This window comes from Equus przewalskii, chromosome 14, assembly GCF_037783145.1.
Source record: "Equus przewalskii isolate Varuska chromosome 14, EquPr2, whole genome shotgun sequence".
NCBI lineage: Eukaryota > Metazoa > Chordata > Mammalia > Perissodactyla > Equidae > Equus > Equus przewalskii.
Genome location: NC_091844.1, coordinates 68126876 through 68147307, shown reverse-complemented (window position 1 = coordinate 68147307; position 20432 = coordinate 68126876). Strand labels below are relative to the sequence as shown.

At 41.4% G+C, this 20432-nt stretch overlaps 2 protein-coding genes across 12 annotated transcripts in view; one reads left to right on the top strand and one right to left on the bottom strand.

The window, feature by feature from the left end:
* Window positions 1-8461: 8461 nt before the first annotated feature.
* MRPL33 (mitochondrial ribosomal protein L33) lies at window positions 8462-16968 on the top strand. 7 transcript variants are annotated; one of them, XR_011526157.1, is made up of 6 exons: window positions 8476-8809; window positions 9434-9452; window positions 10284-10384; window positions 10763-10894; window positions 11176-11282; window positions 16668-16968. XR_011526157.1 is itself a non-coding variant. In XM_070572973.1 (4 exons), exons 1-3 carry the CDS (start codon window positions 8543-8545, stop codon window positions 10394-10396), a joined length of 399 nt encoding a protein of 132 aa, XP_070429074.1. In that variant the 5' UTR covers window positions 8476-8542; the 3' UTR covers window positions 10397-10399; window positions 10763-10894. The 7 variants fall into 7 exon arrangements, 2 of the variants coding, with proteins under 2 accessions (XP_070429074.1, XP_008533785.1); XR_011526159.1 differs by lacking the exon at window positions 10763-10894 and having other exon boundaries at window positions 10284-10399; window positions 16668-16741; XR_011526160.1 differs by lacking the exon at window positions 10284-10384 and having other exon boundaries at window positions 8479-8809.
* The window catches only part of RBKS (ribokinase), a 90233-nt gene continuing 86690 nt past the window's right edge, over window positions 16890-20432 (bottom strand). For 4 of the 5 annotated variants that reach the window (XM_070572972.1, XM_008535564.2, XM_008535568.2 and 1 more), the window contains one exon: window positions 18593-18805. In XM_070572972.1, the coding sequence (XP_070429073.1) occupies window positions 18632-18805 (174 nt within the window). In that variant the 3' untranslated portion in view covers window positions 18593-18631. Of the gene's footprint in view, window positions 17220-18592; window positions 18806-20432 lie in introns of those variants that run through there. The other variant, XM_008535566.2, reaches the window with a different exon arrangement.

The following is a 20432-nucleotide window of genomic DNA, read 5'->3' as shown; positions in this document are numbered from 1 at the left end:
TCTAGCCTAAGGAAAGATACATAATCCTTAAGAAGTTGCACCTTTATCTCAAGGGCCTTTTGCTCTTGCCATAGGGAATCTCTAAAGCAGATATACAATGCATGCTCAACGGCCTCGCTCAGGCCCTTTTGGAAAGACAAGGTCAGGCCGAATTAGGTTTACACCAAATGGCTTCCTCATATATTCCAATATATCCTATTACTTGCCATTTTTATTTGTCAAAGGAAACACCAAATACATGTGTAAACTAAATAACTAGGCATTAACATGCAGACCAGAGGAAATGTCTATCGTTGCTTCACAAGTGAAGGGGGGCTTTGGGAATGCTGTGTTTGGTGGGATGGGACTGTCCCTGCCTCTCTCCCAATTAGCCAGGAAAACGATGTGATTTCAGTTGCTGCCACTACAGAGACTTGATCACATCACTAACTTCCTCCCTGCCCACAGAACCAAGGCCTCACCCCCAGCTATAACATCCTGGTTCCTTCATTCTCTAGCCCCAGTCATCCTTTCTAACTCCCCTCCATCATTTCTTCACCCACTCTGGCCCCAGGAGGATGCTCACCGTTCATGTTTTTCGACACCTTTGTGCCTTTGCTTCATTCTTCCCCTGGTTCCTCCCACTCGCCCTGTCTCAGGTGGAGCTCGGAGGGGAGGTAGGATTGAAGAGACAGAGAGTGGTTGGAGGTAGAGTTCCCTGAGTATGGAAGATGCTCAGTTCATTTTTGTCAAAGTGAGTGGGGCGGCCACCTTGTGTTAGGAGCTCCTGCCTGGAGGACTAGGGGGATGATATACAGAGATTCAGGAGCTCTGGCCCTCAAGGGACTTAGATGCTGGGGAGGAGGCAGACAGTGATCTGAGGAGCGCAGGAAGCATCATAGATGCTCTGAGAGGAATCTGTGGAGGGGAGTTGTGTGGTAGGATGCAGAGTGGAGGGTCAGGAGAGACTGAGTCCAGAAAGGGACTGCTACCCAGCAGGCTCCAGTGAAGAGAGATGGGGCTGAATTAGGAGGGTGAGGCCAAATTATGGAGGGCATTGAATGCCAACCTGAGGATACCCACTGCACACAGACTGAACCTGGTTTGTGCCCCCAGGTCTTCCCAGCTTTTAGTCTCACTTGCTCAGGAAGTCTTTGCTGTAATACTAACCTGTTGAGGCAGAGGACCCAATTTTGAAGCTGTCCCATCCATCTGGAGGTGTCTGAGCTTGTGAACGTGTCAGCTTTTTGGAGGGAGCCCCAGCTTTCTCCTGCAGAGTCTCCCTGCCCCCACTGCCCACGTTCGCAGGCCCCTGGGACACGTCAGGGAGCCAGGATCACTGACCCTGTAGACAAGAACGGTGGCTGTACTTCCCAAACACAAATCAGGCAAGACATAGGTATGTCAGTGTGCTGGACAATGGGCAGTCAGGGACATCTCAGCACAACTCAGGAGGAGGGGAACAGCCTCCAGATCCTCAGGTTTGAATCCCAGTGCTAGCCACTGGGAATGTGGTGGTGACCAATGCAACACAGACACTGTGTCTAAAGCCCTTCAAGAATAGATATGCAATAAATGTTGTTCTTTTCCTCCATCTACTTCCCTGGGCTGAGAATCCAGGTTAAATAGCTGAACCTTCTCCTCCCTTCTACACCCCGGACAAAAGAGGATGTCTGCCCCGTCCCCTAAGGACCACACCCTTTCCACTTGGGCTGCCAGGATGCTCTAATCGTTCTGCACTTTAATAAGCCACAGAGGGCTCATTATGTAAATTCAGGCAAAAAAACAGACTCCAAATCATGAATTACTTCTGTATTAATAAACATTTTAATTAACACTTACAAACTACCAACAATGTGTTAGGTGTAAATAGCAGGTGAATGCAGGTTGAAGTAATGAGACTAAAAAGCCACTGCTGCTTTTCTACTCCATTCAAGAATTTCAAGAAACAGTTCATATGGTATCTCCTTTTAAAAGAAAGCTTATAAATTCTCCTGAACCCTGAAACTATCGACTATACACAAATACTTATCATTGTTTGCTATTTAAACATAAATATTTATTAATAATTTAACATTTGTATGATGCCTCTCAGATCACTCATTCATTCACTCATTCACTCAGCAGATAGTTAATAGATGCAGGAGGCATTGATCTAAGCACCAAGATATAGCAGTGAGTGAATCTTAAGTTCCTGAGCTTAAGAAGTTTACATTCTGGTGGACAAAGAGAGAATAAGGACATCAACAAGCACACAAAAAATATTAAATGGTGATGAATGCTATAGGAAAATATAAAGCAGCGTAAGGAGAATAGGGAGTGTATGTGTGTATATGTGTGTGTGTGTGTGTGTTGCTTTTTTACATAGGGTGGCCAAGGAAGGCCCCACTGGTTAGGCAGACATTTGAGTGACAGGATTTACTCATGGACTAGATATAGCACACGAGACAAAGAGGTGTAAAGCTGGCTCCCAGGTTTTTTACTTGAGCAACTGGAAAAATGGAATTGCCACATACTGACATGGGAGAAGCCTGGGGGATGTGGAGCAAGATTGGGAATTTGATTTTGGACATGTGACGTCAAGTAGGCAGTTAAACACACCAGCCTGGAATTCAGAGGAAACGTTGGCACTGGAAATACAAATTTGGAAGTCTTCAACCCATAGATATTTTTAAAACTAAAATTAGGTGTGACCATTAAGGGAATGAGTGTGAACAGAGGAGAGAAGAGAGCAAAGGACTGAGCCCCGGGCATGCCTCCATTGAGAGGTGGGTGAGGTGAAAACAAAGAATTGTTGGTGTGGTGGGAGGAGAACCAAGATAGTGGATGCCTGGACACCAAGTGAAGAAAATGTTTCAAGGAGGACAGAGTGAATAACTGTGTCAAACGATACTGATAGATGCTGAGTAAAATGAGGTCTGAGAATCGACAATGGGATTTGATATCATGGAAGTCACTGGGGCCCTCACTAGAGGGGATTCTATGGAGAGGAGGAAGGGGAGGGGGCAAAAGTTTGATGATAGACTGAGAGAGATACTGTCTGTAGTCTGTTCGGGCTGCTATAACAACATACCATAAACTGGGTGGACCATAAACAACACAAATGTATTTCTCACAGTCTGGAGGCTGGAAGTCAGAATGCCAGCATGTTCCAAGGTTCCGGTGAAGGTCCCCTTCTAGGTGGCAGACCGCCGACTTCTTGTATCTTCACATTGGGGAAGAGATCAGAGAGCTCTCTGGGGTTCCTTTTATAAGAGCACTAAGTTCATTCTAATCACTTCCAAAGCCCCACTTCCAAATACCATCACATGGGGGATTGGGTTTCAACATATGAATTTTGGCGAGGACACAAACATTCAGTCTATGGCAGATACTCTGTAACCTTTGTCCTGAATTATTTCTGAAGGGCTGTTTCTTATCTCTGAGGCAGCCCAGGTCTTGAGTGGTCTTCTGCTCCAGGCTGTTCCTGCTACTGATAAGAAGGTGCCTGTAGGGGTTTCTCCTGCTAGGACCAGGCCTCTGCATGGTCAGACAGCCTGGGAAGGAAGTACATAGTGAGAAGTATGGCAGAAGGCTCCAGAGGCCTGTGGGTGGGGTCTGAAACTTCAACCTGGAATACAGAGCAATGGGGCTGAAAGAAAATGTGGCTGTTCCATTGTCCAGAGCTTCTGTGACCTGTGGAGTCCAAGGTTCTGAGGACATCCCTCGAGAGATGAAACTTTATTTTACATTGTGAGCTCCTGAGACAGATTTCATTTGAATGAAGATTCCATGGTTTAAAATGAACCTTTAAATCCGCTAAAGTCTAGTCCAGTGGCTGTGCATTAGACAGTGGCTTCTACATATCATCCCCTATAAAAAGGAACCAGAGTACCTTGGAGAAATGGCAGATTCCAGGTCTGGGCCAGGGAAAGTACAAAGTTAACCTGAGACAGCTGGTGACAGAAAGCAAAGAAGGAAGTGTGTCAAAATAACATTGGACAACCTTGAAGGGGCTCCCAATGGCCAAATTTGGGGAAATTCGACCATGAAAACTAATAATGACTGATGAGGATTTTAGGCTGCTTACTTTTAAAACTGCAGATGAGAAGCAGGCTCCGAAGGACTGGAATTTGCTTGCTCTTTGAGAGACATTTGCATTTGTGAAGGAAGGGGGGATGACCTTGTAGGGACCTGAAATTGGCCACCCCAGGATATGTCCCTTTGGCATCAGGATTGTTTGGGGCTGATTGCTTTTGATAAACTGGGACAGGGAGGGAGGCTCTGAGGAATGGAACTTGCCCTTGTTGGGACACATTTACATTTGTAAGGTAAATCTCTGTCTTTTAAAGGTGCCTCCCTCTCTGTACCAGGAAGAAGAGAGATGACCTTGTCCCTAGAAACTCTTAATGGGGAAGGCAAGAACTTAAGTTGGTTGCTGTCTGGCAATCTCACGTAGCTGATTTAGGGTGGTGGCTTCTGACCTTTACTTAATCCGAGTTGATTCTTGTCTAAAAGTCATGGGATCACCCAATGACCAGACCCCACCTGCACTGATACCATTTTAACCATTTTTTCATGTTCCTTCCTTTGTCTTGTAAAGAGATGACTCACATACCCATGCCTTATAAAATTAACCCTAACCTTCAACTCGGGGCAGCAGCAGCTCCTCCTGCCCGTGGGCCCTGTCCCCATGCAGCAGCCTGACTGCCCATGGGTCCTGTCGCCATGCCGGCAGCAGCAGCAGCTCTGACTGCCCATGGGCCCTGTCCCCATGCTATTCCACACTATTCTCTAAATAAAAGAGCACTACTGCCAGATCTTGAGAGTCCAAGAAATCTTTCTTTCGACTCCTCGGCTCACCGACCCCGCATCAATGACCATGGCTGACTATAAAACTGTTGACGAAAATAATCCATAACCAATCTATAAATGAAAATTTGGGTGAGTTTATTCTGAGCTTAAATTTTAGGATTATAACCCGGGAGAGTCTTTCCACAAAGGAACAGAGCACTCCAAAGAAGTGGGGGTACACAGGGCGGTTATATACCCTCAAAGAGGGTGTTTCACATATGCTTGAAATGTCCCTCCCACAATAGTCACAAGATTGCCATGTTGGCACAGCACTTGATGGACACAGCAGGTAGTGGGTCTGCTATCTTGGTGGGCGTAGAAGGAGGCAAGTCTATTGTCTCCAGCTGGGCGGTCACAGGTGAGCAGAGCAATCAGCTTCTAGCCTAAGGAAAGATACTTAATCCTTAAGGAGACGCCAACATTGGGAGCGGGAGGGAAGTTGCACCTTTACCTGAAGGGCCTTTGTTCTTGCTGTAGGGAAAATCTAAAGCAGATATACAATGCATGCTCAACGGCCCCAGTCAGGCCCTTTTGGAAAGACAAGGTCAGGCCAAATTAGGTTTATATCAAATGGCTTCCTCATATTCTCCAATATATCCTATTGCTTGCCATTTTTATTTGACAAAACAGTAAATAAAAATCCATTATAGTGATACTAAAAAATTAAAGAAAATTACATAAAAGGGAAAAACTTCTTTGTGACTATTGGAACTGACTCTTAAGCCAGTTTCTCACTCTGAATATTGGTAATTAAAGAAAACGAAATTAACATTTATCCTGCCTTTTTAGGAGGAACTATAATTCAGCTTCAGTTGATGATAGAAATCTCTTCTTTACAGAAGAAAACTAGCTAATAAATGAAGAAGGAATGATATAAGTTAGAAAATCACCATTGTGCACCTTCAAATGTAATTACTGAGTAAAAAAAAGATCATCAATGGATGTTAAAACAAGGAGGATAGGTTGTTGGGGAACAGGTTATTCTCATACGGCAAAGTAACACCCTACAGAAAACTGCAAAGAGAAAAATAACCTACTTGCACAATGGAGAGATCTAGAGATCGTCTAACTTAACACTATCGGTAGGACAACCTGCCATTCTGGACTTCCTGACATGTTGCAATAGGAAGGTGAGAGCATCATCTATGACATCCTTTTGTCAAAAATGTTTTAAGTGGAATCTACTCAAGCCTTTAGGTTTACCTTTTAATTTACAGGAAATACAGGGAATAGAAGAACAAATAAAATGATACCATAAAAAAAAATCAGACAAATCCAGAATATGGGACACTCCACAAGAAACTAGCTCAGTCTTTTTAAAAATTCAGTGTCAGAAAAAAATAAGTGAGGTGTTTTGTTTTAGACTTGAAAGAGATTAAAGATTTATGACAACTAAAGGTAATGTACGAACCTTGACTGGATACTGTTTTTGAAAAAAAAAAAAAAGCTATAAAAGACCATTTGAATATGGTTTAGATATTAGGAAACATTAATTTTTTAAGGAATTAAAATAGTATTGTGGTTAAAATGATCTCGTTCTTGAGAGATATATACTTAAATACTTAGGGGTGAAAGGTTGTGATGTCTGGAATTTACTTGCACACAGCTTAGCAAAAACCCTATATATTATTATATATATATATTTTTTTTCATTCAATATATATCAATATACACAGATAGCAGAATGTTAACATTTGTTGACTTGGGCATATTGTTTGTTCATTATACTATTCTTTCAACTTTTTGTCTATCTTTGAAATGTTTCTTTATGGAAAACTGGGGAGAAAATACTGTACAGACTCTGGCTCACCCCTGGCATCTGGGTCTTTTAAAAGACCACTGGTGACTGGTGCACCCTCAGGGATGAGAACCACTGACCCATTGTCCACATTCAGCATGAAACTGAGGTCTGAAGAGTTGAAATGACTTTCCAAGGGGCAGATCAAACACTAGAATTCATGTTCTTTGGCTTCCAGTCCTGTGTTCTTTTCTTATAAATCCTCTAAAGGGATTTCCTAGATAAGAAACCTTACCCTCTTGAACACCAGAAGCTCTTGTTTGCCAGCAGCTGAACTGCATAAGGTAAGGAAGGATTTGGGCAGCTAGAGGGTGCCCAGTTGTTGGAGTCAGGTTATTGGAATCAAAAATTATTAGAGGGTTCTCAAAAAATTAAAAATAGAAATACCATATGACCCAGCCATCCCACTACTGGGTATCTATCCAGAGAACTTGAAATCAGCAATTCAAAGAGACCCAGGCACCCCTATGTTCACTGCAGTATTATTCACAGTAGCCAAGACGTGGAAGCAACGTAAGTGCCCATCGACTGATGATTGGATAAAGAAGATAGAGTATGTATATACAATATGATACTACTCAGCCGTAAAAAAGGATAAAATCATCCCATTCACAGCAACATGGATGGACCTTGAGGGTATTATGTTAAGTGAAATAAGCCAGACAGAGAAAGACGAACTCTGTATGACTCCACTCATAGGTGGAAGATAAACACATGGACAAAGAGAACAGATTAGTGGTTACCAGGGAAAGGGGGGTGGCGGGTGGGCACAAAGGGTGAAGTGGTGCACCTATACTATGACTGACAACAATAACGTACAACTGAAATTTCACAAGGTTGTAAACTATCATAACCTCAATAAAAAAAATCATTAGAGGCGGAAAAAAACCATTAAAGTTAACAAAGGCAAGGACGGTCCTAATTTAAAAAATTGGGTTGTATTGCATTGGAGAGCTAAATTTTCTCTTTTAAATAATTTTGTTACTTTCAATTAGGTTAATCCTTAAGATTGAATCTTATTTCACACATTTGTAAGATTTAATATACAAATAAAACCACAGGTTAGAAAAAAAATCCAAAAGTCCTGATTATTAGTTGGGAAACGAGGTTACTGAAGAAGTCCCTGGTGTTGAAGGGGCCCAGGTTCCTTGCAGAGACATCAAGAATTTAAGACGGCAAAGTGATAGGTCCCAGTGTCTAGTGGGAAGCGCAGGAGTCTTTGCAATCAGACAAGATCTGGTTTCAAATTCCGACTCTGCCATTTACTAGTTTTGTCACATAAAGCAAGTTATGTGAGCGCTCCCAATCTAAGTCATTCGGCCAATATTGCCAGACTGTGCTAGGTGCTTAGATACAGCAGTTAAGATGCACAGGGTCCTGCCCTACTAGATCCAATACAGGATTAAGGAACAGGGATATTCAGGCGGGGTTCTTAACTCTGAAGGACCTGAGAGTAGATCTTAACCAGGTGGAGATGGAGTAGTGTCGGGGGAAGCAAAATTAGGCAACATTTGAAGGAAACATGCGGCAGCCTGATAGCCTAGAGAGGTATGTATGAGGAATACATACAGTTCCTGCGGCTTTAATGTAGGTGGTTGCGATTATTTAGTGAAACAAGTATGAAAAGGACCTAATTGTGACCCAGAAGTAGGAGTCAGGGCCTGGGGCGCGAACCCTCAGTACTAACAAAGTCCATCTCCGAAACGGAAGGAGACTCCAACCTCCAGCGCCACGAAAGCAAAACACCCAGCGCGTGAAGAACACAGGAGAGAGGCGGGCTCAAGAGCCGAGGTTGATACAGGGTCCGCGGGGCGGGGGCGTGGCTGCAGGCGACTCCCGGATGTCCTCTTCCGGAACAGGTCTGTGCCCCGGAAGCAGTTGTTAGTTGAGGGATTTTGGTCTTTCTACGGAGACTGTGGGGGTCCCGTCGCCATGTTCCTGTCCGCTGTCTCCTGTAAGTGGGGCTGGAGGCCCCAGCAGCAGGGCGTACGGCGAGGGCGGGAGGCTGCGACAGGCAGGCCCCGGGACCGTGTGGGGCGGGGTGTGCGCGCTGGCCGGGAAGCTGCGGCCTCTTCACGCCTTCAGGACTACAGCGTCCGGCATGCCCCGCGGCCCTCTTCTGTGCGGGGCGAGTGGGTCCTGGGGGTCTGCGGTGCTGGTTCTGGATTCAGTTGCGGTTCGCAGGGACTGTGGAGTCAGGTTAGCAGGAGTGGGGCGCTTTCCCCTGCCCTCCCTAGGGATGTATTAGCAGACTCACCGCACATCCGAACTGGGAAAAACCTCAGAATTTCTAGTCCACTCGTTTCGAACTCCAAAGATGCGGCGGCTTCCGAGGGGCAGTGATTTACCCTAGGTCCTATAGCTGGGTTGGGAAGGAAGTTCTCTCGCCCCCAAGACCTGCTTTTCCTCGCACTAGGCTGACTTCCCGGTTAGATGTAACTTCCCTTCTCCATCTGAGGTGATGGTTGTTGCAGTTTGCATAGGTTAACTTGTCAAACAAGAGGCTTGTTGCAATGCAAATATTTACACCTTAGAAGAGAGACAAAAGGAGCCGATCTTACTTTAGAAGGATTTAAAGGGTAACCAGTCCAACTGAAAAGAGGTTATGCAAAGCATTGCACCCAGAATTGTGTTGGTCTGATTGGATCTTTTTATCTTCCTTCTATAAAATCCTAAGGGGATCCCTAATAGCTAGGGAGTAGTTGGCATACTTAATGACTTAAATGTTTTTGGTTATTACTGATATTTTTATGAACTTTGCATGAGAAAGATAATAAATTGATATTTTTCTTTTCTTTTCCAACCTTTCCTCTCTACAAAAAGTTGCCAAGAGCAAGTCAAAGTAAGTAAAGGTTTTTCTTTTTTAAACTTTGCTTGTCAGATTCGTTAGTTCATCCCCTGCCAATACATCCTTATATTAAACTAAGCGTTTGGCGTTGATTTTCCAAAAATTGGTTTGAGGATTACTTACTTGATGAATTATTTTGGCTCTATGAACTCTTTGAAAAAAGATTTTTCCTCCTGCTCTACTGACCTACTTAAGTGAATATTCAAATAATTTACTTAAAGGAGCTCTTGTTGTCTGGTTCCTAAACAAAGCATTAGAGTCCCTGTGCTTTCTTTGGACTACCACCATATTTCTGTTTCCTCAAATTGAGGACCATGGGCCATTTGTCTTGAGCCTGCTACTGGAATCTAGCAGAACAAGTGTGATTTGATTAAACTATAGAGCCTGTTTTAATGAGTTTTGTAATCCTTAGCATCCATGTTATAAGCATTCAAAAATAGCAAAAGATAAAGATTTCATGCTATACCATAGAGACTATAAATACTAAACCAGTATCTCATAGTAAATTTTGTAGACAATAACTGAAGTAAGATTTTCTGTGTTAAAAATAGGAAAATTCTAAAGCAGCCTTTGGTTGAAACCCCAGATACATCACAAATCCGTAAAACTAGGTTTTTTGGATTAAAGTTAATGAAAAATATGTATGTTAGTGTTTTTCCCCAATATGTTTTGATTCACATAGCTTTTCCCACAATTCATTTATGTTAGGATTTCCCACCCCCAGGTTCTGTAGCAGTCTCCTGTGGCTTTGGTTTCTTTAGAAGAACTCCCTGTCTGTCATGTTCTTTGTATCCTGACACTTATCATATACATCTTGCCTTACAGACCTTGGGTACACAACTCACCTTCTATACCATACTGTTAGTTCCACCAGGACACAGGTGCAGCTGTTTAGAGCTTTGCATTTCCATAGTGCTTTCCACAGAGTAAGCATTTAATAGGTATTTGTTAAATCTTTTTGAATGAATGACTAATTATTGTCTGTCATAATTAATCAACAAATATTGTATGCCTCTTATGTATGAGACAGTGTGCTGAACATTGAAAGGGATGCAAAGATGTGTAATATATCTTAGATGCTTCCGATTCTTTTTGGAATTGGAAGAGAAATAAACTAGCATGGTCTACAAAGGGAGATGAGACACATGAAAAAGTAACAAGCAGTACAATGTATTAAAATGTCCATGAAGCAAACATGAACTTTATGCTTTTGATGACTATAACTTAAAGAGAATATGAAGGTGAACAAGGTTTTGCACATTAGCATTGTTAAAGTTCCAATCCCTTTATTTTATCCTTTCCAGATTTTACTCTTACTGTTTGTCCCTGGAAGATAGGGCTCTTCTGAGACAGCCATCTTTATGATTTCCTGACTGGCCACCTAGGGTTACCAGTACTTTTGTATTTTTCCCGCTCCTGACTTCTCCTTCTGAGAGGTGGGTGTCTGAGTTTAGTCCCACAATGTGGTTTTCTTGTTCTTGCCACTTTGGTTAGGTCATTACCAGAGTACTCTGTGTAATGGAACAGACCTTGGGCATCAAACCCTTTGAAATTGTGGTTTATGGCAAACATAGGCTGTCTTAGAACTGAATCTTTTCAAGCCCAAGTGATATCCCACGACTAATACTGCTGCATAGGATTCTCAGAATGTGCCATCCCCCCATCACTGATTTTAGTCTGTTTCTTCAGCTTGTAATGGCCTACTTTTTAATTTTAGAACGATTCTGGTGAAAATGGTGAGCCAAGCTGGGACAGGTTTCTCCTTCAACACTAAGAGAAGCCGACTGCGGGAGAAACTGACTCTGTTGCATTATGATCCAGTTGGTAAGATTCAGAGAAGTTACTCCACAATAAATTCAGATGCTTTCAAGGCCTGTTGCCCTTTCCAGACTGATGCTGAACATGTCTGGCAGTTTTGTGGCCCCTTTGACACTGCAGCATTCATTCAGCGAGTATGTATTGAGTGTTTGTTAAGGTGCAGTTACTGTCCCAGGTGCTGGGATACACCAGGACACAAGACAGACTCAGTCCCTCCACTCTTGGCCCTTACAGTCTGGTTTGGAAGGGGGAGAAAGGAAAAATGACAGATTATGCTAAGTGCTATGAGAGAAACAAATAGGATGCTGAGATGTAGGATGAAGTTGGGGGAGGTGGATCCCACCTTATCCTATCCTTTAGATAGAAAAGATCGAGAAAGCCTCTCTGTAGGAGATAGTTAACCAATGCTCTGAAGATGAGAAACCAGCTACATAAAGAGAATAAGTGATACTGTTCTGGAAACAGAAGAGTATCCTGAGAAAGGGATACTCTTCTGGGACCATTTGTCCAACAGTGGGAGTAATTAGGTCTAGATGTGAGTTAAAGGAGTATGGTGTCTGTGTAGTAGTGCTGGAGGCTAGGAATTTGATTGTCCATTTTGTACCATCTGCTAAAATGCCGCAATAAGTAGTATCTGCAAATGGTCTCAGTAGATAGAAGTAGTTGTCCAAAAGAGACAGGTGTTCCCAAGGCCAGATTGCCTGCTCACAAACAAGAGAGTCAGCACCTGATTGCCATTGGTGGGAGCTCATCCTGTTTTTGGATTTCATGAGCAGATTTATGCAAAATAAACTAGGAAACAAATTATTTTAAAACTCCAAGCCATTCATTTTATTTTTGTGCCCTTGCTTCTAAACAGTCCCTTTATAGTTGCTTCTTAATAAGTTCTGTACTGGAGCTTCTGGGTTGGTGAACATGTGGCGATTTGGGGAGGGTGGCCTGGAAGCTCCACGCCCCTTCCCCATACCTTGCCCTATGCATCACTTCCATCTGGCTATTCCCGAGTTACTGTCTCTAGGTAGATAGTGTCAAAATTGAATTCAATTGTAAGACACCCAGTTGGTGAGCAGAACTGGATTTGGTACCAGAATCTTATTTTCCAAAATTAATCCAATATATAATGAAAGACAGGCACTTAACCTCATAATCAGCTGTTTCATTAATTAAGAACAAGAACTCAGACTCTCGCTTCTGGCCAAGATGGAGTAATAGGGACTGAATTTACCTTCCCACCTGAAACAACAGCAACGAAAGGACAATATAGGCAACAAAAGACAGTGATTCCTGAGAGAAAGGAAACAAAACTAGTGCTTGTGAATAACCAGACAAAATGGAAAGTTCTGTCTTCTTTGCCTACCTACACAAGTCGTCATGTCTTCAGATGCCATGAATCCATCATAACACAAGCACCTGTACTCTCCAGGAGGTCTGAACCCTATCTTATAGGTGAGGAATCTGATGCCAAGGATTTTAATCAAGGACACATCATAGCTAAAATATGTGACAAAACAAAGGTTTGAACTCAGGACTGTGTGATTCCAAAGTTTGGGTCATGAACCAGTCTAAGTGGGGACCTGTTACTGAGCGATTTCACAGGAGGCTGAAGCTTCCTTACTGGTACATGACCTCTGGTTGGGCATTAGTGCGTGAATCCTGGCTGACAGCTACATTCGTAGCTGCCGTCAGAATTTGTAGAGAAGGTCTCAAATCACCATTCATTGTGCTGCATTCATCGGTGTCTAAGAAAAATAAAAATATCACCTTCCAAAAAAAAACAAGGGTTGTACCAGCCTGAGAAGGCATTTAAAAAAGGCTCTAAGAAGCATAGTTGTCAGCTTAAAATTGTGTGAGTTCCATTTTTTAACGGAAATAAAGTTCCCCGCTGTTTTAATGGTGTTAAAATTCCTGGTCATTCTTTATCATAATAAAAATGGAATTCTAGGTTTGTACCTGATGATTAGGAGTCTGAATTTCACAATGATACCTCATATGGTGGAAAAATCACTAGAGTGATAAGGTATGTGTCTAGTCTCTGGGTTGCTATAACAAAATACCACAGACTGGGTGGTTTATAAACAACATAGATTTATTTCTCAGAGATCTGGGGCTTGGGAAGTCCATAATCAGGGTGCCAGCATAGTTGCTTTCTGCTGAGGGCCCTCTTCCTGGCTCACAGCTGACGCCTTCCCGCAGATCCTCACGTGCTGGAAGGGCAAGCAAGTTGTTTTATAAGAGCATTACTCCCATTCGTGAAGGCCCCCCTCTCATGACCAGAGCACTTCCCAAAGCCCCACTGCCTAATGCCTCCATCTTTGAGGGTCAGGATTTCAACATGAATTTGGGGGGACACAAACTTTCAGACCTTACCAATATGATAGTGGATTGGTGTGGTGTTTTTCTCCCTCTGATTTCTTTGTATCGGCTGGTGAAAACTCCAAGTGATGAACTTTACAATAAAGTAATTGTTTTCCTAGCATTTTAGCTCCTTTGGAGTTTATTTTTAGGAACTTGTACAACATGGATAAATGTCGATTGAATAACTTTCTATGATGATTTGGGATTTTCATCCTTAGTATGGAGACATTAGGAACTTATTATTTGTCAGATTGATTTAAGTTTTGAGATTGGGAAAGGATACAACCATGAACAGTTCTGATCGTAAGTTGAAAGTGGGAGAAATAGTCATATATAAATTTCAAACACATGATTAGAACTTTTCTGATAAGGAATGTTCTGAGCCTTGACAGCACAACTTTGTCTTTTCTGAGGAAGAGAATGTTCTGGAACGGCAGACTGCTTGGCTTTCTGCCCACCTGCTGAATGCCCTGCAGGCTTGCGTGATGATGTTTGCCTCGGGGCCTGCTCCATTGCCCAGGCTTCCGAAAGGTTTGGCAGTTCTCCCAGTGTATCTCACTGCTCTGACTAAATGGTTAGTTTAAGGGTAATGTTTTGTTAGTCTGCTTTATGAAGGAAATCAGGTAAGGAAATGGGAAAATTCCCAATTATTTGAGCATTTCATAGTATAATCTATGGCTAGAATCAACCTCTGTCCTTTCAAACTCCTTTTCCTCATATAAAACTAGATGCTAATTTCCAAGGAGGAAAGATTCAAGGCCGAGGCATAAACTTATTCAACTTTGTTAAATATGTGAAGATTTTTCATAAAGAAAATGAAAACTTGTCAGTTTTAATTCCTTGGATGACTAAACAAGACAATATAGACTTAATTGAAGCAGAGTAGATTCAGGTTAGATGTAGGGAAAGAACTTGACAGATTCATTCTTCTATGAATTAAGCAGCAAATATTTTGACAGAAAATTAATTTGTTTATGATTGTGGATAGCAGTGTGTCATCTCAACTCAACTGACACATATTGAGTGTTCACTGTGTATCTGGCAACAACCCTGGGAGGGAGGAGTTATCCCTCTCATAGGAAAGGAAACTGAAGGTAGCGTATTTTGAGAAATTAGCCAGGGACTCAGAGCAGATAAATGGCAGAGCCAAGGTTTGAACCCAGTGTTTCTGACTCCAAGCGCCCTATTCTTTCTATTACATGGAGCCAAATTAGTCTTCCTAATTTTTCTTTTTCAATCAGGACCTTCCCCTATGGTCAGCCTAACATTCAAGGCCATGGAACCCCACTATCATGCCTACCTCCTTGCACCATTCCTCTACACCAGATGCCCATTCCGGTTTTAGTTCATCCAAATGCCGCTCCTCCTTAGGGGCCAAATTTTACCCTCTTTGAGGTGTTCCCTCACCATTCCTGTCCACTTCGATCTTTAGGTTCCTATGGGGCTCACCAGATATTCATACATGTCCCTCATGAAATACTGATGGATTAAGTCAGACTGTTCTGACAGTTTTGTAAACTCCACATTGCCTAACAGTTCTGTGGACTTAAACATTCTTTGAATTAAGAGAATTCATGCAGTGAATGAATCAGAATTTTCATGAATAAAGCCTTACTTTGCTAATCTTAGTGACTCCTGTTCAGGATCATTTAAATAGTCTCCCGATTGGTTGTTAGTGACACAAGTTCTCGTTTACCCATTTTTTTAGAAAAATATTAAAAAAAATATAAATTTTTTTAGAAAATATATTTTCTAAAATATATTTTAGAAAAATATAGGGGAAATATTTCTTGCAATGAGTAACATTGATGGGAAGCCGTTTTGATTCTTCACTAGCATTTTCTAATGCTTTGTAGTTCTCCTTGGACTTTGAAGGCGCATCAGTCCTACTTATATTTAGTCCTGGATGATTTGAAGTGTATTAAAAAATCATGTGCAATGTAATGTATATTTTATTTTTATTCATATTATAGATAAAATTCTTTTGACTGATTAATGGTTCTTAAATCCAGTTGCCCATCAGCATCATCTGGAGGTTTTTAAAAATGTAGACTTCCAGTCCCACTCTCGATCTGCTGAACTAGAATTAGGGTGGGGTGGAGGTGAGAAGTCGGAATGGATTTAAGTAAGTTCCCTAGCTAATTCTTAATCATAGACAGTTTGGCAATCTTGTATACACAATGTCTATATTGATTGTAGAAGAAGAAAAAAAAACATAGCCAAAATCTCTTTATATGATAGGGATAAGTGAGAGGTTGTTATGTCATAGTCCTTTGAGTACCTGGATCTTCCTGGGTGCATTGTTTGTTTTTTTGGCAAAGAAGTAGGTAGTGTGTGTATGTGAGAGAGAGAGAGAGATGTTGGAAGTTAGGGAGTGCTGTAAGGCGTTAGAGGAACTATGAAAACCTTAGGGCCCAGCAGTTAGTCTCCAATCTTTCATCCAGGCAGTTAGCACTTTTATTTTGGTTTTGTTTTATAACTATACTCTGTTACATTTACAATAATGAGATTTTGGTTATAATAGTCATTCTATTACCAAACTAGAAAATGCATATTTGGTTATGTTAAACCTTCTCTGGAAAGTGCAGGGTTTAATGTGTACTTACTCTTTCAGCCAGGCTGCCTTTTCCTCTGTGGTCTGCTCAGTTCTTACTGCTCTTTTTCTAGAGTCCAGCTCCCAGTGTGTCCTTGCTTACCTCCTAACAGAGTGGACATTAACTGGGTGAAGACAGTTTTCCATTTTTTGCTCCTAATTTTCTTTTTGAATTTGAATATTTCACATTGGTTGAAATATGACCTTGTGGGTACCAAGGGTGCCATTGATTGGCTGGTGGACCCTTCCTTGTTTTCCTTCTCATTTTCTCTGGCCTCTGGGATTGAAGAACTGAGTTTGCAAATCAGCTCCATCCTCATGTCAAAGGAATAGTAGAATAAGAGAAGGAAGGGACAGGGCTCATGGTCTCATGTATTTTTTTTAAAAAAATGGTGATGATACTTTTTAGTTTTCTGCTACAACCCATTTTTCTCCTCCTACAGTGAGAAAAAAAGTCCTCTTTGTGGAACAGAAAAAGATACGCTCCCTCTAAACAATGGATTGAAAATGAATTTGATTTATAAATGAGAAGACTGAGGGCGGGACACTGATTCAAAATTCTGCAGCGTGTAATAAAAGAAGAGGAAATGGCACGGAATCACTGCCTCCTGTGATTTGAAAGCCATTGTGAAGGAAAACAATGCAGTGAAAGAAAGTTCTTCATATTAGGACATATATCATTGCATCACATTTATTTATCTTTCTGGATATTTTTATAGCCCTTAATAAAAAAATATTAAAATAGCCTGTGCCATTGTCTCTTAGTGATGTTTTCCCCCACTATTTGAAATTGGAAAAATAAGTACATTACTAAAAAATAACCATTGTTTCATATAAAAGAAGTTTTTCCATAATGAGACTTGTGCAAGAGTTTCCAGTTTGCTCCTCCTTGTTCTTCATAGAAAAGGGAGAGTCACACTCCAGAGTGATCTTGAAAAAACTTCCGTGTAGTAACAGAGATGGCAAGGGTCAACAGGGAAAAGAAGGGAGCCAGCCTTAAAACACAAAAGAAAACATGAGCACATTTTGTTTCTTGCTTATATAATTAGGAACCATGCTATTGGTCCATCCTCTCAAACTCAGGTCACCAAAGCAGTATTTAGGATTTTCTAGGAATGCTTTGGACTCCACTGTCTCCTAGATTTTTTTATTTTAAGTAAGAGGAGCTATAGTGTATTTTCATAGAGCCCTGGCTAGGGCTTCTAGGGCATGGTGTTACCACATAGCTAACTAGCTTGGAAATTCCACTGATAATCCCTAATGTTCTGGTAAGGACTCCTGCCCTACCCAGAGCTATACACTTTCTCACTCAAGCTGTTTCCCACAAATCTTCAAAATTGCTCAGTTTTCTCATCAAATTTCTGCCTGAAGTTAAGAAGGATCGATCAGCTCATATTTTGAGCTCTGTTTGTTCATGTCCTAACTCATTTAAAGTATTTAAATAGGAGAATGATAGAGTGCCCACGATGGCCACAAGCGTTAAGAAACCAATGCTGTTCCAAAATAACAGGTGTTCCCTCCCCGTGGCTCAATCTGTGTCTCCGGAGGAAATGCAAGCGCAGCTCTCTGGAAATGGAATTAGATGTCGATAGCTGTTGAGTCTTAGAGGCTTATGGCTTTATAGTCAGTCAGCCGTTTTCTGGCATCTTTTGTTGAAGCTCTGGTTCAAAGCAATAATAGGTGAGATCTTGCCTAGTTTTAGGTTGAAACTGTACATAACGGTCTTGGGTTACAGGAAGAATCCTTCACCTGATCCTAGCTAAGCCTGGTGTAAGGGGTCTGTGACATGCATGAACTATCTTTGAGAAAAAAAAAATTAACATCTAGCTTAACAAATGACTTGTCTATTCAGCACATGGGTTGAATGTGGCCCACAGGTGGTGTGTACATTAAAAAAAATCACTTGCTGATACTTAAACACTGAAAAATTTCAATAAATATCCAAACTTCTGGCTTCTCTTGCAAAACCAGCTTTGATAACACTCAGCTAAAGCTGAATATCAGCTGCCTCTCTTAGAAACTGCTTGAGCAGTCCAGTTCATGTGTTCTCTCCCCTTATTTAGCAGTCTCTGCTCTCACTCTAGACACTTGTCCACAACCCCTGCTCTGTGGTGTACACAGAGAATTCATAATCTGTTGGCAGTAGAATTTGCTGGTTTGTAAACTGTGGTAATGTTTGTACAGATCCTGGTCGGGGAATCCTTAATTCTGGTTGGCTCTTGAAAATGCATGAAAAGCAAAGAAGTCATCATTGTAAATAAATGAAAGCTTGAGGATGACTTAGTAAATGAACGTAATATTTGCAAAGAAAGGAGAAGAGGACATTTTATAGTAAGATGCTAGCTAAGAGTGGCCACCCCCAAGTACATTTTATTTACAGGTATATTTATTTTAGGGTTAATAGCAATCAGAACAGATGAAGTGGCAGGTCTTTTTTGTATGGATAAGATGACTGTGTCCCTGCAGCCTGGACGCTGACCACTGCGATGAAATTGGATCTCTTGAGCATTTCTTCCAAGGACAGATTTGGGTAGTAAGCCAGGTAGAAGGCCAAAGCTCCCACAAAACTGTCACCAGCACCCTATAATTAAAAGCACAGGTGTGGAGATAAGCATGTAGTCTTCTGTTGCCCAAACTGTATTTTTAAAATATTTAAACACACTTTATATTTTAGGATAGTTTTAGATCTACAGAAAAGGTAAAAGGATAGTACAGAGAGTTTCCATGTACTCCACACCTAGTTTTGTTAACCTCTCACATTACTGTGGTCATTTGTCACAACTAATGAAATAATACCGATATATTATTAACTGGGACTCCATACTTTATTTGGATTTCACTAGTTTTGCTTAATGTCCTTTTCTTTCCCAGGATCTCATCCAGGATGCCATATTATATTTAGTTGCCATGTCTCCTTGGACTCCTGCAGGCCCTGACAGTTTCTTAAGACATTTTTTATTTTTGATGACCTTGATGGTTTTGAGGAGGACTGGTCAGGTATTTTGTACAATGTACCTCAATTGGGATATGTTTGTTTTCCTCATGGTTAGACTGTGATTATGGTTTTTGGGAGGAAGACCACAGAGGCAAAGTGTCATTCTCTTACTCATTATCTCAAAGGTACACACTACCAACATGACTTATCACTGATGATGTTAATGTCAGTCACTTGGCTAAGGTAGTCTTTGCCAGGTGTCTCCACTGTAAAGTTACTTTCATCCCTCTTTTCACACTGTATTCGTTGGAAGCAAGTCACTAAGTGTAGTCCACAATTAAGGAGTTCCTACATAAATTATTTGGAATTCTTCTCTGTGGGAGATTTGTCTCTCACCTTGCCCCCATTTATTTATTCAGTTACTTATTTATATCAGTATGAACTCAGGGATATTTATTTTATTCTTTGGGCTATAATCCAATACTACATTATTTATTTTCTTGCTCAAATTGTTCCAGCTTTGGCCATTGGGAGCTCTTTCTTTTGGCTCCTGTGTCCCTTTGACATACTCCCATCATTTTGGTTTTTGAGTGCTTTCTGAATTTTGAGATGCTCCAGGCTAATTTTATATATTCTCTGCCATAGCCCTAGAATGAGCCATTTCTCCATTAAAAATGCATGCAGGGGGCTGGCCCCATGGCCGAGTGGTTAAGTTCGGGTGCTCTGCTTTGGTGGCCAAGGGTTTCACGGGTTTGGATCCTAGGCACGGACCTAGCACTGCTCATGAAGCCAAGCTGAGGTGGTGTCCCACATAGCAGAACTAGAAGGTCCTAGAATATACATCTATGTGCTGGGAGCTTTGGGGAGAAGAAGAAAAAAAGATTGGCAACAGATGTTAGCTCAGGGCCAATCTTTAAAATAAATAAATAAAAATGCATGCAGAAAGTGGTGAGAGCCATTCAGATGTTATTTTTAAACTAAATATAAGGACAAAACAGGTTTCTTTCCATTTTCTCCGAAGCTCCAAAGGTCCGAGTTGGTGAAGGCCATATAGGAACCCTTGGAAATGCAGAACACCAAAGAAAGTCTGTTGATCTCTGCCTTCAGGCAGAGCAATACCTAGTAATGTGTTCATCTAACAAATGTATTTAAAATAATTTAAATATGGTCACACAATTTTACCTAAAAATCATTCTGGTATTTAGCAAGTTTCAGGGTTATTTTCCAGTTTTTCCCAGTTTGCTGGTTCCTTAGACCCAAGAGCCTTCCTAAC

What these genes read in the sequence shown, in the direction of transcription:
- MRPL33 (XM_070572973.1), top strand. Translation starts at nt 8,543, where the DNA reads ATGTTCCTGTCCGCTGTCTCCTGTAAGTGGGGCTGGAGGCCCCAGCAG.